The 26,938-nt window shown below is 55.0% G+C and overlaps 1 protein-coding gene and 1 long non-coding RNA gene across 2 annotated transcripts; both read left to right on the top strand.

The window, feature by feature from the left end:
- LOC119089505 (cyclin-dependent kinase-like 2) lies at window positions 1-16,829 on the top strand (the record flags this gene model as incomplete). The annotated part of the gene is given in 10 exon segments (XM_037212238.1): window positions 1-47; window positions 2,558-3,316; window positions 4,277-4,474; window positions 4,782-4,960; window positions 5,753-5,783; window positions 5,785-5,866; window positions 12,870-13,006; window positions 13,943-14,065; window positions 15,434-15,591; window positions 16,715-16,829. Coding segments are annotated over 9 exon segments (1,191 nt in total), but the record flags the coding sequence as incomplete, so codon positions are not given.
- On the top strand, window positions 16,830-26,071 carry LOC119093900 (uncharacterized). Its single transcript, XR_005093716.1, has 4 exons — window positions 16,830-16,912; window positions 17,155-17,423; window positions 19,784-19,878; window positions 25,765-26,071. It is a non-coding gene; the product is annotated as an uncharacterized LOC119093900 (long non-coding RNA).
- Window positions 26,072-26,938: the final 867 nt, after the last annotated feature.

Raw genomic sequence — 26,938 nt, 5'->3', positions numbered from 1 at the left:
GGCGACGGAGGCGCACAGACCCGCCGGCGCCGCCGACCGACGACCAGGTCAGCGCCGAGGGAGAGACAGGTCAGGTCACAGGTCAGGTCTGGGTGCCTGAGGATCACGCGGCCCGTCTCAAGGCTGGGCGGCTCGGGTTCCTGTCTCAATTGTTAAGGGAATGCTGCGGTGGGGTGGCTTGTTATGAGACAAAGGAATATGCAGTGTACATGCGTGGTCTGATAAGCGACGGGTCGATGATGACTCAGGTGCGTTAATGCCATTCATCGAGGTGTTTTTTTTTCTCGGAGTGTCACTGACATCATGTACACATAATACCTGTGATGATGCACCATATCTTGGCGTGCTTTTTGGATTGTATCATGTTTTGTTTTGTTTTTGGGTGAGAACGGCTGTTATTCGCTGACTATCAGTCCCCGCAGTCGTATCTTTCTTACTGGGCAGACGGCATGCCAGGGCAATGGGACAGACAAGGTGGGAGTTCAGCACAGATTACCCAGAGTAGCAGGTGTGTGTGTGTGCGTTTGCACTGCTTGCTGTAGTGCTCAGTAAAGGTGTGGCGTCACAGAACGCAACCACTTGATCATCGGTCAACAAGAAGTTGAAGACAGCTGCGTCGGTGGTTCCATGCTAGCTTACTCTCCTCCAATGCCGGCCCGCATCGGTGCTGGTGAACACTGACGGAGGAGCATTGGGGACCAAACGCTGTTCCTTTGCATAGTTGGGCGCATGACATTCCGCCTGGACACAACATTTAAATTCAAACTCATCAGACGAGTGTGCCGCTGACAGGGCTGCTGTAGGAGAAGCCGTCGGATGCTGGATATGCGTTCTGTGACACCGCCTTGGATGGGGTCATGCAGGAGCGTACAGAGTTTCATGCAAGTGGCGAGAAATTAACTACTACATACGCTCGACTAACGCAACCATGTAGTCGCCATCGTGGCTCGGTCACTTCCCGTAAGTTTTGAACGATTCGGCGTGATCGACAGCTGTACGTGTTTCAAGCTTGGTGTTGATCACGACTGACATCCTGCCATACTCGGCTCGGTGCTGACCATGCAGTACAGGTTTGCTCGCATTTTCTGACATTTCCCTTAACAAGGCATTGAAGCGTTCAAATATAAATCATTCAAATGCAAGTACTGAAGTTGTTAATTACTAAATTCACGTAATCTTTTCTCAGTTCAATATCAATGTAAAAAAGCGGAGGGTTTGTGTATCCCCATTTCAAGGCTCGTATTCGCCCTGGCTTCACAGAAACACTTAGTATTCATGGCCATCCACGCCAGCATAACTCTTCTTGGACGTTCCGTCAGCTGCAGCCGGTTCGGGTGAAATGAGGTTGAAGAGTTTATGTCCCGATTTAGGACACAGTGCATGGCTGCACGGCCGCTCTTATAGCCCGAGTGGCTATAGACTAACATAACCTCACGCCATGTGTCTCGTTCTAAGCATACATAGGCGTCTTGAGCGAATGACCAAATCGTTATAAACCAGACGTCTGAAAATGGACACGGCTGTTGCAGATTTGACCGATCTAATACCACATGCCTAATTGCCACGAGAATGTGCATACCAGTGCCAGGCACATAGATAGTGTTCGACGCAGTGTGCAGTTTCGACCATGCACTTCAAAGACAACGGTCTTTCACTGGTCTGTCGCGAAATTAGTGGCAACCACTGCTGTAGTGTGAGTTCTGGGACCATCATGTGTGGCTCCTCCGCGCTACAGCGTTTGTGTCTGGCAGTTCGTGGCGTCAGCCAGCAATCGCCACGCGCCTCGGATTGGCTATCTCCCGTGCAGTAACCACCACCGGCGTCCGCGGATTCCTGGCCCCAGTAACGCTAGTGTAGATTGGACTATTTTCATTTAATGACCATATAAAGTGGCTCCAAAACAGAAATGGGCCCATTGGCATTTCTGGTGTTTTAATGCCCATGAGCATTCATGCTAGAAACCACTGCACAAATGTGTGTCGGGCGTGTTGATGCCTTGGCGTGTCTATCACACCCCACATGTCGCGGCATCCAGTATCCAGACAGGTCCAGTTCACGCGTGTCCGGTCTGCTGCAGGGCTGGGGCCGTGAGAGTCGGCAGTTCAGTGTGTCCGGTCTGCTGCAGAGCTGGGGCCGCCGGAGTCGGCAGTTCAGCGTGTCCGGTCTACTGCAGGGCTGGGGCCGCCGGAGTCGGCAGTTCAGTGTGTCCGGTCTGCTGCAGGACTGGGGCCGCCGGAGTCGGCAGTTCAGTGTGTCCGGTCTGCTGCAGGACTGGGGCCGCCGGAGTCGGCAGTTCAGTGTGTCCGATCTGCTGCACGGCTAGGGCCGTCGGAGTCGGCAGTTCAGTGTGTCCGATCGGCCGCAGGGCAGGGGCCGTCGGAGTCGGCAGTTCAGTGTGTCCGATCTGCCGCAGGGCTGGGGCCGTCGGAGTCGACAGTTCAGTGTGTCCGGTCTGCTGCAGGGCTGGGGCCGTCGGAGTCGGCAGTTCAGTGTGTCCGGCCTGCTGCAGGACAGGGGCCATTGGAGTCGGCAGTTCAGTGTGTCCTGTCTGCTGTAGGGCTGGGGCCGTCGGAGTCGGCAGTCTTCGGAGGCGCCGCCGCAGCTCCGGCTGTGGCTCGGACGCAGGGCGCCAGAGCAAGCCAGGCCGCGTTAGGGGACTGACCGAAGAGAGCTGAGAAACGACAAAAGCGGCTTGCGTCTGGCGGCGGGCTGCAGCGCGCAGGCGGTGTGTCGACTCCTCCTGAACCGGCTCGAGGTGTTGGCTCCGACTCTGCCCCGAGCGGTGGGTGACGTCACGCGCCACCGAAGCGACGGCATCGCCCACGGCGAGGTCGGCGAGGGTCGGCCAGGTGCTCCAGGTCAACTGCGAAGACAAGCTGCACCGACCGGGGGGCCTCGCACAGCGTCCGTCAGTCGGTCGCATCGTCACGAACGGCGGAAATCACCGGAACAACGGCCTAAACCGTGTGAACCACGGCCGAAACCGTGAAACCGCCCACAAACCATCGCGTCGCTCCGTGCGCGACGAGAGCCGACAGCCTGTGAACGCCGCCGCTGAGTGCCGCGCCCCTGAGCACATCACAGACGGCACAGCTTGACCGGAGCTCAGCTGACCCCTGGCGTGACCTGCTGACGTCCCGCCGCGGCCATGGACAAGTACGAGAGCCTGGGTATCGTGGGCGAGGGCTCGTACGGGGTGGTGGTCAAGTGCCGTCACAAGGAGTCCGGCCAGATTGTCGCCATCAAGAAGTTCCTGGAGGGCGAGGAGGACGCCCAGGTGAAGAAGATCGCTATGAGGGAGGTCCGCATGCTCAAGGTGAGACGTGGTGGTCCGCACACGTCGCGTCAAGGCTCGGTTGAGTGGAAGAAAATTGCGCCCTGTTCCTTCAACATTTATCACCCTCATACTTTGGGATGCCTCCGACCATGGCGTGATAAGCTGAAAATAGTCCCCCATCTATAAAAATACCACAATTTATCAGTTATTTCCTAGCGCCACACGTGCGTCACCGCCCCCCCCCCCCCCCCTCGGGCCAATTCCAGCGGTGCGATGTTCTGAGCCTGATCGTGGTCTGACTCGGTGACCTGACACCTTTCCGTGTCGGTGCCTGCAAGTTGCGTCACGAAAACGTGCTGACCCTGTAAACCTGCAACCGAGAACTGCTGTGACACTGACCTGTGGCGCTGGCGTGTGACAATGGACTATGACGCTGATCTGTAGTCTTGACCTGTAACACTGACCTGCAATATTGATCTGTGACATTGACTCGTGGTGCTGACCTGTGGCACGGACCTGTAACGCTGATCTGTGGTATTGACTTGACCTGTGACCTGACCTGTGATACCGACCTGTGACGTTGGCCTGTAACATTGACCTGATCTGTGACCTGACATGTGATACTGACATGTGGTGACTCTGATCTGTGACGCTGACCTGTGGCACTGACCTGTGGCCTGACCTGTGACACTGACCTGTCATACTGACCTGTGACCTGAACCGTGACCTAACCTGTGACCTGGCCTGTGACCTGACCCGTGGTACCGACCTGCTGCGTTGACCTGTACCTGTGACGCTGACCTGTGACACTAGCCTGTGATGCAAGCCTGCAACATTGATCTGACCTGTGATCTAACATGTGATACCGGCATGTGGTGACGCTGACCTGTGACGCTGACCAGTGACGCTGACCTGAAGCACTGACCTGAGACGCTTACATGTGACCTGACCTGTGGTGCTGGCCTGTGACACTGGCCTGGGTGGCACTGGCCGTTGCAGCGTCTACGGCACGAGAACCTGGTGAACTTGATTGAGGTGTTCCGGCGGCGGCGGCGACTCTGCCTGGTGCTGGAGTTTGTGGAGAGCACGGTGCTGGACTTGCTGGAGGCGAAGGAGGAGGGTGGCCTAGAGCCGGCAGCCGTCCGCAGCTACATCTTTCAGCTGCTGCGGGGCCTCGAGTTTTGCCACACCCAGAACGTGAGCGTTCGTTATGTAGGATGGGAGAAATGCTATATTTCTTAGGTTTCGTATGTTGGTGTGGGTGTAGCTAGATGCAATCCACTTTCTCGATCTCGATCTCATTTGAGGCGTAGAACTTGCTTTGGTCGTGGTGCTAGGAAAGCCATGTGATTATGTGATCGGGTGAAATGCGGCCACAATGCAGTCAACTTTCCCGATGCGCTTGTATAAAAACGCTTTACACAGCTCTCCACTGTTATTTTGATGTATGGTCGAAGCTGTTGGTGGTTGCTATTCGCTCCCAAATCGCTGCTTGTCTTCGCAGATCATTCATCGCGACATCAAGCCCGAAAACGTGCTCATCTCCAATCTCGGAGTGGTGAAACTGTGCGATTTCGGCTTTGCCAGACCCCTAGCGGGCCCCGGAGAGAACTGCACTGACTATGTCGCCACCAGATGGTACCGGGCTCCGGAGCTGCTCGTCGGCGACACTCGATACGGAAGGTAAGCACGAGGGCGGGGCGCCCTGGCGTTGTGGAGTAAACTGGTCCTCATGAAGGTAAAGTGAACCTTTAACGTTCACTTTACGTCGGCCTTGCGCTAATGGCGAGCGACAGTCTCACCAAGCCATCAGCAAGCCATCACCGCCAGCAACGGCAGCGCGGCGCCAGGAGCGCTCGGACCGGTCGCCCGTGCTGTCGATCGGGAACAAGCGTCTCGGCAGGTCGCCAGGTAACGGCCGCCGAGGTCATCAGAGCGTGACGACGCTGGTCACCTCTGACCCAGCCCGCGTGACCCCCGCGTCTCCCGCCGCCACCGCTCAATGGGGCGCGGCGCTCGGCGGTGCGCCACCGTCGGCATTTGTCCGCGCCTCACCGGGCGCGAGTCACGAGCCGGGGTCTGCGGGGCCGCCCCGGGAAGGCCGGCGGCTCGACTGGACGCATACCCACGGCCGGAGCGGATCCGCGCCGCTCCACTGCCTGCGTGGTGTCCAGGGGCTTCCGAGGTATGTGGAGCACCCGAGCTGGGCGAGGGGTGGTCCCTCGAGCGGATCGATGGCGGAGAATGGAGCTCGGGGCGGTGTCGGGCTCCTTCCCAGATGTCCGTCGCGTTGTGTTTGCTGCCCCGCGTGTGTTGGCAGCGCAGTTTCGCAGCGCGTCTGGGAGACCGGGAACTGGGGTTCGATTCCCCGCCGTGCCCGCCCTGCCTGCCAGAATGAGCGGTGCCGACGCCGCAAAGCCCCGGTTACCGCGTGTGTCGTGAGGCGGCAGTGGCTGACCTCGCCCCTCCGCGCAGGGAGGTGGACGTGTGGGCGGCCGGCTGCCTGTTTCGCCGAGATGCTGACGGGGGACCCGCTGTTTCCGGGCGACAGCGACATTGACCAGCTGTACCTCATCATACAGACCACCGGTGAGAGCGGCTGACACCGCGGTCAGGGGGAGCTCCGTACTCCTCTGTGCTTCATTATGCAGACCACCGGTGAGAGCGGCAGACACAATGGTCTCTACGAGGAAGCCCCGCAACCCTTCGTATCTCATCATATAGACCACCGGCGAGAGCGGCGGACACAGCGGTCAGGTGGAGCTCCGCAGCCCTCGCCTTACTCCCTGCCCCTCCCCCGCTGCCTTCGTGCAATGTCCGTGCCCGCCTATGTCATGCACCAATAGCGTTGGTGATGCTGCAAGCCCTGAGAACAAAACAGGAGCAAAACGCTCACGCGTTCGTCAAAAATCTGACATTCACTGTGTCACTGAACGCCAGGAGCATTCCCCTTGCATGCCCGTTCCTCTATCTACCTCTTCGGTAGGGGCATCACATGTATTATGAATAGGTATTTGGACAGATCACCTGCCACGGCGATGATTGCATCAGCTGCGGCCTTTATAACTGACTGCGTTTGTACCATCGAGGCATGCTTGCGCAGGCGTTATGCAGTGATCCAGTGACGTAAGACATTCCAGCTCTAAGCAATGGTCGTCCGAAACGCGGGCCGTTTCACTCCGCCGCGTCGCTGTCGCGAACCCAGCTCATGGCAGTGGTGGTCGCCATGGCAACAGTTACCGTCGCACGGCGGTGTGATCCTAGGCCCGGTATGTCGGGTCATGCGAGGTCACGCATGGCCCCGGGCGACGCCGGTTTGGTCACGTGATTGACTAATCGGCGAGACGGCAGTGTTTTTGTCGAACGCGGCATCGCGGCAGGCGAGCGGTCACCAATAACGTATCGGCCGGGTCCGCCCGCCTGGCAGTACTTGGGTGTTGGTCCTGCAATCCGGTGTTTGGCGGCAGCCCATAGGCAATCGATAACCGAGGAATGGAGCGGCACGCACTGCGTCCGGTCAGGCGTGACACGCAGGGCTCGTGCGCGCAAGAGGGGTCGGCTAGGTCGCTGACGCTCCCGAGAACTTCAGAAAGACTCTCGGACAACTTCTGATGGGCACTTCCATGAGTAGCAACTGTGAAGTACATTAAAAAGCTTTTTGAGGGCTGATAACACGCAATGTGGTGTTTGAATTCCGAACGGCAACACTGGTACACACCGGTGTACACTGGTATACACTGGCTTTAATTAACACTGATACCGGTATGCACTGGTAACACCGAACATTGAATGGAGTGTTCCAAATTTTGATGGGGCTTTGAACTGAAATAGCCATCTTGGTGATCATTCGGTGCTGCTCACAGTACTGCTCTTCTTAGGACTTAAGTCCATACAGTTTTTGAGCTTCACGCCCGCGAAAATGTACATACTTTTTCGGGGAGACTACGTCAAGACTACTCAGGCATTCATAACACTAATAATCACGTCGTTCAAATCCTGCCTTTCCATTAGCCATGTGGCGATCAAGGCCAAGAAAAAACGAGTGTCGTGTGGTTCATATCTGGCGTTCGTGAGCACGATTTCCAAATATAACGGCCGTCACCTGGCTCCTAATCAATGTCGTGCGAGGTACGATGACGTAATCAAACAAGGACGTATTCATGAGCATGTTAACTAAACAGAGAAATTGTGTTGCCTTCAGCAGTCTTTTCCACTTATAGTACACCAATGGTCATAGTGAGCTTATTTCATCATATCCGATGTTTGCGTTAATGTCCTCAAATCTGCAACATTGCCTTTAGCATTGGTATGCTCTGGGTCTGGTTAACACTGATGCAGGTGAAACTAGTAACACCGGACGTCAACACTGACACAGTTACGGAGCTAACAAGAGGCCTTTGAGGTCGCTGCAGCTATCTCTTGTCAGGCTTGGCGGCGAATGAACGTCGTAAGTTTGCGCAGCATGACACAGGGATGAGTTTGCCATCGCGGCACGCGTGAATAGGATCAGAGGTGCGGCAGTGGTCACGCTGACTTGCCTTCCACTTGACGCAAGCCTGCGCTGTCGTCGCTGGAAGTGGCTTGCTCTGGCAGACTTTTCACGCCGCCTCTCCGGACATTGACCATTGACCAGCCGCGCATCGAGGGTAGGTTTTGGCGGCCGGCTGATCGGCCGACTCTGGTCTGGAGTGAGATCTCTTCACTCGTGCATTGTCCAACGTCAAGCGGTCGGCCTGGCCGCTTCCATGCTCTTGAAATGAGCTGGAATGGGGATGGGGTAGTCGGAGGTGACACCTCCCTTTTCTTCTCTCAACCCCCGCCCCCCCCCCCCCCCTCCTCAAATACACACACAGCCGAGGTAACCTAGACATCGATTATTCTGCGCGACATGAGGCCCCCGCCGGTCCAGCGAGACCTGCGTGCGTCGCAGGGAGGTGCGTCGACCGTGGGCCGCAGCCGCGGCTCTGCTGTGGAAGGTGCTGTCGGTCGATGACCTACTGTCGGCGCCACGCGCTGCCCGGACGGCGTGGCGCGGGGGTGCTATGGACAGGGCGCCGACGACACGCGCTCCAGCAGCCGCACGCCGACAAACACAGCTCCCGCCTGGTGACAGCGCCGGCGCGGTGCTCTGGATATGTTCCGCATCCCAGCCGCCTCTGCAGGCGAACAAACACGTACATTCCAGCCGCCTCTGCAGGCGAACAAACACGTACATCCCAGCCGCCTCTGCAGGCGAACAAACACGTACAGCTGAACGGTCTCGAGCTGAACGTTTGAGGCCGCGGAGCCGGAGTCCAGGAGAGTCCAGGAGGAGAGTCCAGTTTGAGGCCGCGGAGCTGGAGTCCAGGAGAGTCCAGGAGGAGAGTCCAGTTTGAGGTCGCGGAGCTGGAGTCCAGGACTCAGGAGTGCAGTTTGAGACCGCTGAGCCGGAGTCCAGGGGTGCAGTTTGAGGCCGCGGAGCCGGAGTCCAGGAGTGCAGTTTGAGGCCGCGGGTCGGAGTCCAGGAGTGCAGTTTGAGGCCGCGAAGCCGGAGTCCAGGAGTGCAGTTCGAGGCCGCGGAGCCGGAGTCCAGGAGTGCTGTTTGAGGCCGTGGAGCTGAAGTCCAGGAGTGCAGTTTGGCTGTTACTGCCCCATCGATCTTTTAGAGGCCTAAAACGGAAGTTCCCATGCGATGACGTCATATCTCCTGGCAATGGACGGCCCTGTGGACTGAGTGACGCAATAGACGCAGTTCCGAGTCGCAGCTCTTTAAGCTTCATTAATGTGCTATGCCCTCATATGCGTGTTCAGCCTATTGAGCTGCTCCTACAGGCGCGCGATAAGAACTCTAGCATGGCGTTTGCATTGCCGGCTTTCATTGCCGGTAGCGTACTTCCTAGATCTGAATCGCTTCGAACCCAAACAGCAGGAAAAACGTCCATTGTATACTATACGGTTCTCATGCATCCCCGGCTTGAGCCGCACCCGAGCAAACATGCATCTGTGCGTTCAGTCCGCTGTGCCGGGGCCGGCTCGGGAGCACGTCTGTCTGTGCGTGGGAGCGGGTGATGAGCGCGAGCGGCCGCGTGTGACGCTCCGAAGGGGCGCGCCGGCGGCAGAGGTGGCGCGCCGCGGCCGGGGCGGCCCGCCGGCCGGCGCGCCCCGGTGCCCTGCTTTGTTAGTCGGGCGGCACGGCCGGCGGCGCGCAGAACTCGCGGCCGAGCGCGCGCCACCCGAGCGTGGCGCACGTCGCCGGCGCGTCGCCTCCGCCGTTGCCGCGGCTAGCGGTGCGCGCCGCGTCACGCTGGCGGTCACGGCGGCGTCACGGGTCGCCCCAGCGTCGTGATTGGACCGTCACGCATGACGCGCGCGCGCCCAATTAAAACACTTGTGTGCTCTGGGGTTGCATATGGTTGTGTCTTCTCGAGGAGGCGGCTGGGTCGCCTGTTCCCTCCGGCCGGAGCAATCGGCGCCTCTGCGGACCGACTGCGTCAGGTAATCCGTGACACAGGCGGTCTCTCAGCACCCAGTCGCCGCTCTGGTAGCAGCGCTTCGCCGCGGAGTTGGCACAGAGGTCACGGACAGGCGCCAACAGCGGCCGTTTGACACAGCACACAGCGGCCGCATGACCGGAGGCCGGCCGGACCGGGAGCGGCCTGACCGGGCGGCGGTCAGGCCGGGTCTGCGGGGGAGGTGGGGGGGGGGGGGGGGTCCGTGACGCGGCCGCCGTCCCTGAGGCCGCCCCGGCCGGCCCGCTGGCCGCTCGCTGAGTCACCCGGCCAAAGCGAGGCAGCAGGCCGACGTCAGCCGCCCTCCGGCTCGGTCTCTGTGGCCCAATGGCATGCCGTGGGAGACGTTTGGAGGAACTTTGTCGCGTTGACACGAGCATGTCATGTTCAGTCTTTACCGTAGATTTGCTACAAGGGAACAACGTCGACTGACACAGAAAGTCACAGCTCGAAGGCACTCGTAATTCTTTGCAAAGCATGCTGACTTGCAACTACTGAAAAAGAGGAGAGAAAAAATTGCAAAAAGCTTCATTCCGTTTCGGATAGCAATCCTTTGCTTGGCTACAGTCGCCCGACGAAAGATTGTGCCTAATGCGATAGGCGTGGGCATGATTTTGCGATAAACAGTTTTTTGTTTTGTTTTTAAGAATTTTGTGTCTACGTGTTTCACACCTAATGAACTGTGAACCAACGCAGAGAAGAGCTAAAAGTTATCAGAGCGAAAGATTAGGTGCTCGTAATCCTCCGCGAGGGACAGTTGTCTCACTTGAGTGGTAGGATTTTGTGCTACGGATTGGCTAGGATGATGAAAGGGCATGGCTATTTTTCTCCCAGGGGAAAGACTATAAGCCTGCAACCATACTTATGTGAGTGCAAATGTCGCATTGCAAACCAATATAACTAAACCGAAACCAAAAGACGATCCCACTGTAAAGTAGCATGCAAGCTGTGTTTCTATGTGTGTTCAAGGTGTTTGTGTTTCTATGGAAAAGCCCGCTACGTTTGCATCGCCTATAAAAGGCTAGCTGCATGTCATTCACACGGCCGGTGGCCGCGGCGTTATCAAAGCCCTTCACGATGAAATGTTGCAGAGCTCCGAGCTCGTGAGGCTATTTAAACCGTAGGCGTGCCACCTAACAAAATCGATTAAGGTGGGGCTATGCCTGCTTCAATGACTGTTACAAAGGTGTTGCAAAACGTAAATATTCTAGGCCATTCTGGCCGCAGTGAACTTGGCTGCGCGTCTGTTTACATAGCGTGGGGTGAGCTCTCGGTCCAGGCCGGTGCCGACTGCACCTAAGATTGTGTCTCGATCCGGGCCGGTGCCGACTGCACCTAAGATTGTGTCTCGATCCGGGCCGGTGCCGACTGCACCTGAGATTGTGTTGCGAGGTGGCGCCACTGTCCCCTTGCCAGCCCATTACAGGCGCCGCTGCCGGTCGGCCGGTTCGGAGGCCGTATGGTGAGCTGCAGGTGCTCCATTCGCACACACCGCGCTGCCAGTCCCGGCTCTTTATCTGCTCTGATTGCCGGGAGGAGACAGAAGTGCTGTAAGGAAGCGCTCCGGTAACGGGAACGGTGGCGATGTGGGCTGGAGTCACATGACTCGCTGCACACAACGAGCCCCGCTTTGGCCGGCGGTTGTGGACGGTTTCCTCTCTAAACGACGCTGAGATGCACTAGTGAATTCCAGTCGTTACATTGGCCTACAAGGTGCACTTGGATTCACGTCTTCATTTACTCTGGTTGTTGAGATCTGACACCAATCCTGGACAGCGCCCCGAACAGGTTGGACCCAGGATTGACGCCCGACAGCACGTGCTGGTGCGCACAAGGAGCCTCTCGCCACTGCCATTGCCAATAACAATGCCCCCCCCCCCCCCCCCCCCGGCAGCATTGATCAGATCCGGATCAAGCCGGTGCCGGTCCGGTCGTCGAGACTAGACTATGCTCCATTCAGTCTGTGTTATTCACGCAAGCTGAAATTGTATCGGTTCGATATCAATCAAACGAAAAAGGAAATTGATGTTGATGCTGGGATGTTGCGGAGACGGCCTACCTAATCAAACAGTTCACGTGCAAATGTGTGACATTAAGAAAAGCTCGGCTTTCAACTAATTTCTCTTATCGGTGCTCCACCTAGCACGAACCCGTTTTGAGTGATTGCAAGTTCTCAGAGTACATTTTAGCTTTAAGAGCATGACGGCCGGGCCGGGTCGGGCTGGTATCTCCAAGTGATAAATTTATCTTAGTTCAAGTACGGCTCACTCAGTCTGCGGCCTCGCTTATAACAACGTGCATTTTCAATATGCGCATTAGGACAATATTCAGCTCTATATCGAACAGAGCTCCTTTTATAGCTTTAGCACATAATATCAGAAAATGTCCGTGGCGGCGGCAGCTTCCCCCTGCTGTCGGTGGCACGGCGTGATCTCCACTAGTCTCCGACAGATATACAGACAGACAGACCGACAGACAGACAGACACGACTCCTGACTCCTGACCCCGGCCGCTCACGGGCTGGTCCGCCGCTCTCCTGGCCACTGGGAGGGTAGAGCAGGGGACGCCCGGTCCCACCCTTGCGACGTCTTCTGAGCGTACGTCCTCGCTGCAATGTGTCCCTCCGTCTGTGTCTGCTGGGCTGCAGTGTGTCCCTCCGTCTGTGTCTGCTGGGCTGCAGTGTGTCCCTCCGTCTGTGTCTGCTGGGCTGCAGTGTGTCCCTCCGTCTGCGTCTGCTGGGCTGCAGTGTGTCCCTCCGCCCGTGTCTGCCCTTTGTCGGCAGTGGCCCACGTTGCCCGATCTGCCGCACGCTGCAGTGAGTGTGACAGTACACCCGCCTGCGCTGCAGTGGGTGTGACGGTACACCCGCCTGTGCTGCAGTGAGTGTGACAGTACACCCGCCTGCGCTGCAGTGAGTGTGACAGCACACCCGCCTGCGCTGCAGTGAGTGTGACAGTACACCAGCCTGCGCTGCAGTGAGTGTGACAGTACACCCGCCTGCGCTGCAGTGAGTGTGACAGTATACTCGCCTGCGCTGCAGTGTGTGTGACAGTATACCCGCCTGCGCTGCAGTGTGTGTGAAAGTACACCCGTCTGCGCTGCAGGGCCCCTCTCAAAGGCGCACGTGGAGCTGATGAGCAACAACCCGGCGCTGTCGGGCCTCCGACTCAACACGGTGCTGCGGCCCAGGTTCAGCGCCAAGTTCCCACAGTGGCCGGAGCTGCAGGTGCACTTCCTGCAGGTGCGTCCGTCGGCTCCGGTGGTCGTGCTGCTGTGTGGCCAGCCGGTCTGGTGTCGGCCGGTTGGCCATGTGCTGCTGTGTGGACAGCCGGTCTGGCGTCGGCCGGTTAGCCATGTGCTGTTGTGCGGACAGCCGGTCTGGTGTCGGCCGGTTGGCCATATGCTGCTGTGTGGACAGCTGGTCTGGTGTCGGCCGGTTGGTCATGTGCTGCTGTGTGGACAGCTGGTCTGGTGTCGGCCGGTTGGCCATGTGCTGTTGTGCGGACAGCTGGTCTGGTGTCGGCCGGTTGGCCATGTGCTGCTGTGTGGACAGCCGGTCTGGTGTTGGCTGGTTGGCCATGTGCTGCTGTGTGGACAGCCGGTCTGGTGTTGGCCGGTTGGCCGTGTGCTGCTCCACTGATTAGGAGTGGAGGCTCACAGACAGGCGGAGTCAGGCTCAGTGCGTGTTTAAGTGAAGCCCGAGGACTCTGCCGGTGCCTCGGCTGCCGGCGGATGCAACATCGGTTCCAACAACATCTACGACAGCGACTGTCACAGTGGCTGTAACATCAGCCGTAACATCAGCTGCAACAACAGCTGGGGCAGCGACTGCAACAACAACTGTAGCAGCGGCTGTGACAGTGACTGTATCAGCGACTGCAGCAGCAACTGCAGCAACGGCTGTAACAGTGGCTGTTACAGCAACTTCAACAGTTGCTATAGCAGCAAATGTAACAATGTGTACAACAGTAACTGTAGCAGTGGCTATAACAGCGTCTGTAATAGCAGCGTCTGTTGTAACGGCTGTAGCAGCTGATGCAACAGCGGATGTATCGGCGCATGTAACAGCAAAGCCTACGGCAACGGCTGTAGCAGCGGCTGTAGCAGCGGCTGTAACAGCGGCTGTAACAGCGACTGTAACAGGCCTACAACAGTGTCAGCGGCCGCCCTGTCGCAGGACTGCCTGGAGATGGACCCTCAGCAGCGCCCCGGATGCCGGGAGCTGCTGCAGCACGACTTCTTCACGCACGACCAGTTCCCGCAGCGGCAGCTGCCCGAGATCAAGCGCAAAATCCAGCAGGTGAGCCCACCACGGCCGGGGATCCCCCGCCGCCAGGGGCGGACGATGCACACAGGGTCTCCTCAGGGGCGGGGGGGGGGAGGCAAAACCATAACGAGAAAGTGATGGCAGTCTTCCATGGGAGGCATGAAAGGTAATCGAACTTTTCCGAAACCATGGTAAATATATGTATGGACTAAAGACATGATGACGCGTCGATGTCATCTCCGTGCCTCCTTTGATGTACCACTGCTATGCGCCACGTATTTGTTGATCAGTCTGCCGATGATAAGCCCCTGGCCGTTATAGCATGAACACATAGCATAAACCCCTGGCCGTTATAGCATGACTTGTATTAATTAACACGCGATCGAGTGGGGGTCAAATTGACCCCCGAATACTTTTTTCCGGAATGGTTTTTGAGCAGCCAGATTTGTCCTAGCTATAGGCAATTGAATACCGAATCATTTAGCATCACAAATTTAGATGTACCTTGTAAGGTCGCTGACCTATAGTAGGTCAAAATCAGGCCATGGTTTCAGCGAAGGCAGTTTGTTGGGAACAGCTCAATCTATCCAACAACGGAGTGTTAGACGAAGCCTTACGTTTCTGATATATTTTCTGAGACAACACAACAATTGAACGAACAAATTGCATTGACCTAAGGTCAGTTATGAAGGTCAGGCCAAGGTCAAAATCAACCTGTTTTAAGACTCTAGGCCTTGCTGCATGGGGTGGTTTCTTGTGCTTATTTCGAATTTGTTGATAACAGGAACCGTATTATATACCTTCCATAGACTTTTAAAAGGTCGGAATAGGTCACTGGCCTAGAATGACCCAGGTCGACATTTTTCTTTCAAGAACATGCCGCCTGGCATAATCTGTATCGCTTATCCGAATGCAAAACTCAACGCGGTCCTGTATGATTTTGGTCACCATGGCCTTCAAAAGGACAAGCGGGGTCACGTACCTCAGATGAGCATGTGATCTTTTGCATAGAACAGTTATCTAGGTTTCAGAGGCCCTGTGGAGACCAACCTGGAATTTGAAAATGTTTGACCTTTTTTGACCCAAAGGTCATGACCTAGGAACTTCCAAACTTTGACCTGAGTGAGGTCTTGTACAGGTTAACAAGTCCTGTGAATTTGGTGTCTCCAGTTTTCGTAGTTCCTGAGATCTCAGGGGAGGCCAATTTGCTCCCCACCCGAGCGAAGGGTATCCAACCGGCCATCCGGGCGCGTGTTAATGACGGCCAGGTGTCAGTGAAGCGAAGTGCAACGTCTTGCTTTCTTGATACAATGCAATATTTCAAGATGTTTTCTGATTGACGCGACTGTATAGACACGGAACATCCAACGTTGGCCCACCTCATTTATTACTTTGCTTCAGGAATTCACGTCCAATTCACTGGGAAGAAAATTTGGCAGCCTCACAATAGGCAAGAAACGAAAAAGCAACAAGCTGGCATTGAATAAAGAAAACCAAGAGAACCAAGACGGCAAAAACGAAAAAGACAGCCGCGACCCGCTGAAGACCTCGCCATACAGGTAACCAAACTCAGAGGCGATGATCCGGCTCTGATATAACTCTGATAATTCGAGCGAAAGCTCCCCAGCTCTGTCCCTCGACTGCTGCCGTCAGTGTGTGTCGCCCACGAGGAAGCCGTACACCTTTTCGAGCCGAATCTTTCGAACATTTTCCCGTGGTTCGCTGCGCAGGACAGCGCAGAACGTGGGTCTGACACGTGCCAGACAAGTTCGCCGGCGGCCGGCTGAACTTGCGAACTTTTTCCAGTGGGAAAAGGTAGCTGAATGCCGTCGTATTGTTTTAAAGAAGAATGTTGCCCCATTCGGTATCAGTCGATACCAAATGCTTGGTAATCAATGTTCCGGCTACCACGACTAATACAGATTACATCAACGCAGACAGAAGAGTGCAGCTTCGTCGTAATGGTATCTGGCATATCTGTCACACGCGGATCGCCGTATTTCCCTGGGACAATCCCCGCTACATTGAACAACTCAGCATGGTCCTAGCGCGTCCCTCCCTGCCGAGCAGTTCAGTGATGCTCCCATGGTAATAGACCAGACGGTAGTTGTCCGCCAGGGGTGATGGCGTTTTAGCCTTGACCCCCTTTTGTCGGCTCTGACCCTCTGTTGTGGGCCCTGAGCCTCTGCTATGGGCCCTGACACTGCTTTTGGCCCTGACTCTTTGCTGTTAGTCCTGACCCTCGGATGTGGCTCTGACCACTGCTGTGGGTCCTGATGCCGCACCGCTAGCTCCAACCCTGCACAGCCCTCTGTGGTGAGAGCTGACGTCTGTGCCCTGGTCCGAGCTAGCTCCACTCGGCCCCTCTCCGCCTGACTCTGAGCGCCCCTCCCCCTGACTGAGCGCCTCTCCGCCTGACCCTGGACGCCTCTCCGTCTGACCATGAGCACCCCTCCGTCTGACCTTGAGCACCCCTCCGTCTGACCCTGAGCGCCTCTCCGCCTGACGCTGAGCGCCTCTTCCCCTGACGCTGAGCGCCTCTTCCCCTGACGCTGAGCGCCTCTGCGTCTGACGCTGAGCGCCTCTCCGCCTGACGCTGAGCGCCTCTTCCCCTGACGCTGAACGCCTCTCCGCCTGACGCTGAGCGCCTCTCCGCCTGACCCTCGGCGCCGTCGGTCGCAGGCAGAGCCAGGCCCGGATCTCGGTGGGCCGCCTGGTCGGCTCGCAGCGGCCAGAGCCGGCCGACAGCCGGCCGGAGCCGTCGACGGCCATCCCGCCGATCGCCGAGCCGCCGCCGCCGCCGCCGCCGCCGCCGGCAGCACCCTCCCACGGCTGGGTCAAGGACACTCTCATCGGCTGGGGCGTGCCCGGTCTGGCCAGGTCAGCTGACCGCGCAGCTCCACCCAGCGATGTAATGTCCGGGTGTATGCTGTGCGCTCTGGTGCTCGGAACGGCATCGCCGAGCGCAACGGCGCTCAAACCGGCAGCCCGTTTGGAATCGGTTTTGAATCTGACCCACTTGGAATCAGCGCTCGGGTCGTCTTGTACGACAGCAGTGCACCTGGTGGTGACCCGACGCGGCGTCGGAGCTCCGGATGCTGACCTGCCCCCGCCCCCGACAGTGACCCGCTGACTGCCCTGCTGCACCGGTCCTCGGAGCGGCCGCGACCTCTGGCGCCGGTGGCCGGCAGCCGCTCGCCGGCCGTTCTGCGCCGGGGCAGGGAGACGCCGGCCTGCTCCACCTGCCAGGAGGTCACAGCCCGGGGGCACGCCGCCCTCTCCGAGAAACTGTCGCCGCGGCTGGCGACCGTCGAGCGCGCGCTGCAGCAGCGGAGGACGTCCGAGGCCCGCGCCCGGCCCGGCCTCTCGCTGCCCAACGTACCGGGCGCAGGTGAGCTGGACCGGGGCTGAGGTATCCCCGCCACCAGGAATGGATATACTCCGAGCAGGGAGGTGTACCGGGCAGGTGAGGCACTGGAGACTGTCGCACCCCGAGCAGCTGAGGTACTGGAGACTGTTGTACCTGGGGCAGGTGAGATACTGGAGACTGTTGCACCCCGAGTAGGTGAGGTACTAGAAATTATTGTACCCCGGGCATGTAAGGTACCGCCAGATTCTCGCGTCAGCATTAGCGGACAGGAAGTAAAGAGCACGCTGTATTGGCACTTCATTAGTCCCCCCACGCCGTGGTGTGAACACTTCAGACAAGGTGCAACATGCAGAGCGAACAGCCGGCGGCAAGAAGTGCATCAGCGCAGTCAAAAGATAATGTCATATGGCACACAGACTGCAATGAATCAGGGCTCAACACAATACAGCTGTTGCTGTAGAGACTGATTGGTCAACAGACTCAGGGTATTGATTCTACAGCGTTGTGGGGATGCAACTTAGCAGCATGAGAATACCACCCGGTGCCATTTGTGTACCCGGGCGTCGATGGTTCAGACTGAACACCACTGCGGGTCGGACTCAGCACCACCGTAGGTACGCCAACTTCGGCCGGGCTTTGGGCTGTGGTCGGCCCGCTGGACACCGGTGCGGATGTAGGTCCGGTGGCGCTGACGCGGGCGGAGGCAGCACCAGCGTGGAGCGGCGGTCCTGCGGAGCGGCCGCAGTGGTTCCTGTGGCGCTCCTGCACACGGTACCTCACCCCTGCGACCTGGTGACTATCCAACACGCAAGGGGCGTGGGGGCAAGGGGCATAGGGGCAAGGGGTCCGCCTGCAAGACGTCCGCCCGCCCGTCATCCACCTGCAAGAACTTTGTTACAGATTAGCTTATTCGGCTTCTTACTTGAACACCACCAGCGGAGACGTTCCCGAACTCTAGCGCTATTCACCATGCAATCAGAAAGCAAATGAATCCGGCAGAAACTGCTGGCCTCTACCGTAGCATGATGCACCTTGCAAGAGTCCCGAGCGGGAGAGCCTGATCTCCATGACCGCCGATGGCTCCCTCCTCTGTACCCCATCCACAGTGTGTTTGTGAGGTCACGGTCTAGACTGCTCCCGCGATCTTAGGCACGGCGCCTCCAGGAAGCCCCCCTCCCCCTCCCCCGATTTGGGGATGCACGTGCGTGCGATTAGTGGACACCTCTCGGGGCCTCACGGTCGGGAGCTCCTGGAATGGACAGCGGTCAAGTTAAGGTCATCTGGGCGTCTAGGGTGTCTTGGTTTCAAGCATACGTTTCAGGTGAAAATCTTTTGTGTTTGTCTATTGCATTTTGTGTCAATTTGCCACATGTGTAATTTACAGACCTCTTCTGCATAATCGTCCTCAACCAAGCAGTGGGTTTTTTCATGCGTGGGGCATCTGTGCATATACTACCCATTCCACCAATTTACCCGTAAACAAAATTACTCGATTTTTTACGCCACGGGTGTCGATTTGTATTCTTTTGTGAGGGCCCGGGCCCCCCAATTTTGGGTTGCCGCCCCCCCCCCCCCCCAATGTTGGCTTGGCCCCACCAATGCTTTCGGTTGGAACAGTACAGAAAACGTGGGTAAAAGATAATTATAACACAAAGATTACCTTCTTTGATTTTTCTGCGTTGTGGCGTCTCGTATAGCAAAGTCATGGCTGCTCTCACCACTAGATACAAATCGTAACAGCCGAACGGATAAACGATGCAAAAAACTTCACGTACCTAGCGCCATAAGACAGGCAATGGTTTGTGAGGTTAAAGTGAAGGGCTCTGGAATATTGGAATGACCTAAGTCCTTCATCGGCTCGCCCTGTCCCCGCCCCTACAACCAAAACACGTGCCGCCTCCCATGACCATGGCCACGGCCATCGGCGCCTCAAGGTGGCCTCGATGAAGGCCCCGCCTTCACTTGCCGATCAGAAGAGACGCGTGCGTTCAGTGCCTGCTAACTGGAGCCAACCCTGCGTGACTTCGATACTGGTTACATGAAAGGTCTTTCATAAATCATGCAAAGATGAAATGCATGTTTATATATATATATATATATATATATATATATATATATATATATGTACATATATACATATATATATATATATATATATATATATATATGTATATATATATATATATATATATATATATATATATATGTATAAATATTGCGTTCAATCAGAACAAAATGGTCTAAATCCCGTGAGAAAAATGGGGGGTAGGTTGCCGGGCCTTCGGTTCGCCCCCTACCCCAATAGTTTAAAGAAATTGACACCCCTGGTTGATGCTCATCACGCGACAGCAGACGCCCACAGCCCATCCGTGTTGTTCCAGCCGCCAACTCGTCGAAGCAGTCCGGTCGCACCCCCAAATCGTCCTTCACGCCTTCGTTAACGCACGTGTCCACCCTGGACCTGCTGCGGACTCCCGTGAGTAGGGCCACGCGCGGCCGGCCGTGGTGGCACTGATGCTTGAAACGCCAGCGCGGACGTCACGCACGTGCACCTGTGGCACCTCCACTGCGGAGACGCGGCAGCGTCGTTTGCCGGTCGGCCGGTGGGCCGAGACGCCGCCCGGGGCGCGGAGGGTCAGGGGTCAGGCCCTACGGCGCCGCGTGCAGGCCCGGCCGGGGCCGCGTGCGGCACCACGGGCGGGCGCGGGCAACTGGGGCGGAGGCGTGCGCGCGGCACGGATGCGGCCGCGGCGGGCGGTAGGGCGGCGCGGCAGCCGTTGAGTACGCCGCACGACCGGCCCGAGTAACCCACATTGCTGTCTCGGTGAGGTGGCGGCGAACGAAATGAGACGAAAATCTTCCGACTCGGAACACATGGCGTGCATGGAGGATGGTCTAGAGCGCATGCGCCGCACGAAACACCGACCGCTGCTTGATGTTGACACAAATCCTGCGTTTTCTCATGTTATGTTATAAAAAAGCATGTTTGATTTTCTCTTCAGATGTGGCTGAACCGTTCATCATCCATGCGTTGGTCCATATTCGTTTTGGCACTTCGTTATTTTCTTGTGTGTTGGCATGTGAAGCAATTATGTAAACAAATAAAGCCCGACGAGATGCGCACCCTAGTAAGCCTGCATTTGGTGTTTTTGGTATGTATGGTATTGCAGTCACCGCACCGTGTCTTCCACTAAAATTGACATGAATATAGAATACAAAAGAGACATGAAACATGTGCTTTTGAGAGCAGATTAATGGACACTGCTTGGGAGCAGATGCAGATACGTGCATGCGTCCCATACGCAATGTGGGTAAACATGAATGGGGTGTGGCCACGGTGTTGGCCACATTACGGCAAATGGTTTGGTCATTGACGCGCGCCCACGTTTCATTGCTTGCTGACTTCTAATGATCGGACACCCGGTTTGCTCGGCGTGACTCGCGAATGTCATCTTACTTAGAAATAAAATGAACTTAAGTGAAATACAATTATATTACACTACAGCGTGAAATGTCGCCAAAAATCGCTTCATTCTTTCCAACAGACATGCATGCACCAGAAGTTGAACCAAGTTTTCGAAATTTAACATTCAAATTATTTCAAGCTGATTTAACGGTGGTGCGTTCTGGTCGACAAAAGGAACGTCATTCAGTTCAAAAGCCATGTAGGTACATGAGCAGAGTGTACCCGCTTCATATGGTGCCAGAGCTGGAAACCCATTTCGTCGGGTCTTTCTAATGAAAGAATGGAGATGCATTAGGTGATTACATTGTCTTTTTTTAGGTACTTTTGTCTGTAATTAAGATCTTTATGTATATATATATATATATATATATATATATGGACATATGTAGGCAGCAAATTGTCTTATATACAAGTGTTCTTGAAGTTCTTGGAGTAGGTGCAGTGGCGTAGGGGCAGTGACGTAGGTGCTATACAGTGCAGAAAAAAACTTAGGAAATGCACGCCAAAGTCTTCAAAACACTTATGTATGTACGCATATATATATATATATATATATATATATATATATATATATATATATATATGTGTGTGTGTGTATGTATGTTTTGGTATATTTTGGACAGATATTTTTGCTTATATATATATATATATATATATATATATATATATATAGATCATAAAGGAGAACGGCATCTCAAGTTTTATATAAATTCCGGTCGAGTGTTTGTCTTTCCAGCATTACTTTTCACATCGTCTCGTAACTTAAAAAGTTGCTCCCAATGGATTTTTGTCATGCTCTGATGCATTCTTAGTTTAACGTTTCGTACACATCTTGTATCTATTCTCAAAAGGAATATCTACCTTCTCATCTCATCTGGGCAACTGACACCTCAAAATTCAGAACATGAAACGCGAGCATGCAAGCATTAAAAAAGGATTCTACCCACCACCACTTTGGTCTGGTGACTAAACAGATTATAGCCTGGTCGTACAGAAGTCGTCAATGCCATCATACACTATAATCTACAAAATGAACATGCGAAATCATGACACAGTCTGTGTAATTTAAAATCTAAAATTTGATGCATTTGTTTGCTAAGCACAGATACGAGGTCATGTGTGAGGAAAGCTTACAGAATGTTGAGTTCCCACGTCGTTTACAGATTTTAAAATTTCGATGCTTTCGGTGTTCCAAAAAATGCTCTCGGTGAGTCTAAAAGCGTACCAGAGGTAGACGGGAATTTGCTTAGATTGGCGATATCTTGCAAGAAAAACGAAAAAATAGGGATCTTATTAGAAAAACAACCCAACCGGGACAACGATGTTCAAACTCCGTCCGGACCCTTCATGGTGCAACAACATCTTTGTCGTCACACCTCACAATGCACCTTACAGAATGAGCACCAAGAGGCCATATGCAATGGGATAACAAAACTCATCTCACACACCAAATGCTCAAACAAAACACCTAAGCTTCAACATCTGCAAACAACCCAAGAAAACTGAACAATGTAGAAGCTTCGTTCATTTATGACCACGCAACAGTGCTAAACATGTAAATTTTTCAACCGTTTCACATTTTACATTGCCGAAGCAAGCATCAGATGATGAAATAAGCCGACTCATAACTATTGGTGCATTTTTGAGTGAAAAACACCGTTTTAGACAACAAGGTGTATCTGTTAAGTAACTATTCTCTTCAACTCTTGTCCGTCCCGGTGGCTCAGTTGGTTCGAGCGCCTGCATTCCGACCCGCCCACCCTTGGCGGGATGGGTTCAAGTCGCTTTAGGGCGCTCGCTATTTGCCTTTGGCAGGTATGGCCTGCGGCCGGTGGCAGCGGTCGCGCTAACGGTCAGTTGACGTCAGAGGGCAGGACAGACCGTGCCGAGCATTGCGGCACGTTTAGCTTTCGCCACTAAATTATGCCGTTGCCTGGAATTGCGCGATCGGATGGTGGGGGTCAGGGCTCACACAACAAGCACTGCTTAGCGTGAGCGCTGATCCCAGAAATCCATTCATTCAAGGGATTCGGACCAAATTTATAATAAAAAATGCGTCGTTTTTACATTGCGTTGGGGAATGTCGGTACAACGTTGAGGCACTGCCAAATTAGCCGTGCGAATTTGCGACTTACTTGTAGCCCTTCAAGCTCGTCGAGAGATGGCAGCACGGTCCGGAAGTTTTCTCTGAGCTAAATATCCTTTTATGCTCGTATTTTGACCCTTTCTCGTGGTGTTCATTATGTGTTTACCCGTTAATTTGAAATGTTTACTTGTCTTCACATACTCGTTCATGGGGTTATTCTTAAGTGACTCGATTACAAGTATCATGTCCGTAATAATTAGCAAGCGAAAAAACCATCTCCAACTTATTACGCTCTGTATCACAAAACGTGTTTCGTGATTTAGGCTTGCACAATTTGCTTAACGCTGTTTTAGACCCAATTGACGTCCACGATATTTAGAAAACGCACTCATGGACATTGCCATTGCACTGCCACGGGTCACGGGACCTTGCCACGGGTCACGGGTCTTGAACATCGCCTTCCATGCGGGGTGGCAGAATTTGAATGACGTTACCACGGCGTCATGCGTGCCTGAACGACCTTTCAGAAGTCTGCACGAAACCGTCTGCGCATCTTTGCGGACGTGTAGCTTAGAAACTAGAGGGTGTGGTGCCTTAAGCAGTGCAGAGCTGTGAGCTGCACCGAATGATCTTCAAGACGGTTATTTCAACTTGAAATATAATTCAAATGTGGAACAATTCATTCAAATGTTTATGGCGGGGTGGGTGGTGATTAGGGCCATGGGCGATTGAGCGATGAGCACATGTCAGATGAAGAATGAAAGGCATACAGACAACGCAGAATAAATGACGTAACTATTAATAGGGTGCGAGTAGTGATGTTGGAAAGTGTTCTTGCTTTTTATTTTTACGTGATTCGACAATTTGCCATCACAATGCTGGCATCTTTCACCTTCTCTCAGAGCCAAACCCTCTTCTGTCACATGTCTTGACCTCTGCCATCTGATGGGCGCGCAAGCCCAAAGCTCTTGCAGGGTTAATCACGTGGAGGGCTTCACTGCTCGTGGCTTGAAACTCAAGCGGTGATGTCACAGTCACAGTTCGCCGGAGTAAGGCACGAGCACTTACCGGCAGCGTATTTGTCTGTAGTGAGGTGCTGTTAAACAACTAGCGGCTCTCGTCGGGAAAACGCTGTGTCTTTGCACAGTCTGTGCTTCTGCGTAGTCAGAATTTCATTTTTTGTGGGGATGAGAGGCGGAAAACCTCAGTGAAAGCTCATGAGAAAACCAAATAAGATGGTGCACTCGTCATGTTCGGATCCATGTGCTCAACAGGGTTGCTGGTGTCAAATAAAATCGGAGTGAGTGCCCCCCCCCCCCGCCCCCCTTTTCCTCTTGTCATGCTTTTGGCGGAGCCCAACATGGAAGACCGGAAGCCTCAGTGATGTCACAGTGGCATTAGAACAATCCAAAAAGCTGATAAAACCGCCATAACAACAAATGGCATTGACGACAGATTCACAAAAGTGAGTAACATCAGAACTGGTACGAATAGAGTGGTTGCCATACCACATCCCAGAAGCTACGCTTAATTTTGCGATGCGGCTGAGGTGAACCCTTAGCTTGTGGAAAAGGCTCGGGTGAATGTTTAGCGTGGTGATGCGGTTTGGGTAAATACCTAGCTTGATAATACAGCTTAGGTAGAACCTAAGATTAGTGATGCGGTTCGGGGGAATGCCTAGCTTGATAAGGCGGCTCAGGTGGAGCCTAAGCTTGGTGATGCGGCTCGAGTGAATGCCTAGCTTGATAATGCGACTCAGGTGGAACCTAACCTTATTGACGCGGTTTGGGTGAATACCTAGCTTGATAATGCAGCTCAGGTGGAACCTAAGCTTAGTGATGCGGTTTGGGTGAATACCTAGCTTGATAATGCAGCTAGCTCAGGCGGAACCTAAGCTTAGTGATGCGGTTTGGGTGAATACCTAGCTTGATAATGCAGCTCAGGTGGAACCTAAGCTTAGTGATGCGGTTTGGGTGAATACCTAGCTTGATAATGCAGCTCAGGTGGAACCTAAGCTTAGTGATGCGGTTTGGGTGAATACCTAGCTTGATAATGCAGCTAGCTCAGGCGGAACCTAAGCTTAGTGATGCGGTTTGGGTGAATACCTAGCTTGATAATGCGACTCAGGCGGAACCTAACCTTAGTGATGCGGTTCGGGTGAATACCTAGCTTGATAATGCAGCTCATGCGGACCCCAAACTTAGTGATGCGGTTCGGGTGAATCGCAGCGGATCGTCGCGGCGTGAATCGTAGTCAGAGTTTACAAACGAGCGGTGCTGACGCTCAGGTCGGTTTGTTTGGGGACGCTATGCCCGTCGGTGGCGGCGGAGCGGAACGCGTGTGATCCATCGCCCAGCGCTGCTGCGTCAGCGCCGGGAGACCAGGCGCCGGCCGGACCGGCCCGTCTGCCCCGGACCGCTGCCGTGACGGCTGTCAGGTGACGTCACGACGGTCAGGTGACGTCACCAAGTTTGCCAGACAGGGCCGGGCGTGTTTCCGGTGACGTCTGGTGGTGTTTGCCCCGTGTCGTTTGTGTTGTGCGGTGTGTGTGGCAGAGCGGGCAGCGACCTGCCGGCTGCTGCTCGGGTGCGGTCCCGTGTCGTCTGGGTTGTGCGTTGTGTGTGGCAGAGTGGGCGGCGATCTGCCGGCTGCTGCTGAGGTGCGGTCCCGGGTCGTCCGTGTTGTGCGGGCCATCTGCCGGCTGCTGCCTGGGCGCGGTCCCGGAGGCCGGCGGCCCGTTTACTGTTACTGCACTGTCCACTGCCCTCTGTTGTCTGTTGTCGACTGCTGACCGCGCTCCGCTGTTGCAGAGCTGCAGTCCCAGTCCGCCGCCGCCCAACCTGCCGCAAGTCTGAGGTTAGCTCACTTTGGTCGGCGGCTCGCAGTCGGCGACAGCCTCGACCCGTCCGTCGCCGTCTGTCGCCTTCAGGAACACACTGAACAGGGGTCGGCGCAGGTCCCTCGACGACGAGCGGCGGCGGAAGCCGTGGTTTTGTGCGCTATATATACATATTTTGATGTGCTTTCAGTGTCCCACGGTTGTGCGATGAGTCAGCACCACATGGCGCGGAGCCATGCCATGCTGGTGTTGGAAAATACACAGCGGCAGTTTCCTGCGCATTGAGATGTGCGCTGCGAATGACGCCGGCAGCTGGTTGCGAATGCGCAGCATGCCCTCAGGCACGTTATGGGCAACGGAGACGGAGACGACGGTCCGCAGACGCACGGCTAGCAGAACGGGAGGCTCCATGACAGCCAAACGCTCCGCACAGGGCTGTCTCCGTCCAGGTGTTGCGAGGTGTGCACCAAGGCTGCATCGTCCAGGTGTTGTATGCTTTTGCAAAGCAACCATCGCTGGCTGATTTGCAAAAAGAAGCGGATGTGGAAAGTGCAAGCGACGGATGCAAAGGCCTCAAAGAACTTGCTCCGTCCTCATAGCACTAGTCGCAAGTTCTCAAGCGGGGAGAGAGTCCCTGCGCGTTTTAAATTCGCGACATTCAGCTTCGTATCGTTTAAATGATATGCCGTGCTATGCACATACCGGTACCGACGCCGGCCGCCAGGGGCGAGAGCCCCACAGTCTCCTTTGACGCCAGTTGGAGGGCAGGTAACGCCATCTATTCGCTGGAGACGCCATCATCAGCGCCACCTGTCGCGCGCCGTCGGCCTGGCGGCGGACCGAGCGTTGGTCTAACTTGGCGTCCGGTTTGGCCGGGTTGGGGAAACACTCGCCAACGGCCATAACATAACTAGAAAATACAGCAACAGAAAATTAATGACGCCTCAAACTCCTGAACTCTTTAGAACCTGGTAAACACGAACGTACTGTTACGTTTTTTTTTTAATTGTTCAAAACAACACAAAGCGACAGTAAATTGTATATGAGCCTCGAATGCAGCTTCAAAGGCTTTTCAGCTGAATTAAACTAATGCAACAGTTTTTCTTTGGGAAAGCGATACTTTACAATTCAGTCTGGTATTACAT

Source organism: Pollicipes pollicipes, unplaced genomic scaffold, assembly GCF_011947565.3.
Source record: "Pollicipes pollicipes isolate AB1234 unplaced genomic scaffold, Ppol_2.1 Scaffold_1600;HRSCAF=1878_pilon_pilon_pilon, whole genome shotgun sequence".
Taxonomy (NCBI): Eukaryota; Metazoa; Arthropoda; class Thecostraca; order Pollicipedomorpha; family Pollicipedidae; genus Pollicipes; species Pollicipes pollicipes.
This window is presented reverse-complemented; position numbering and strand designations above follow the sequence as displayed.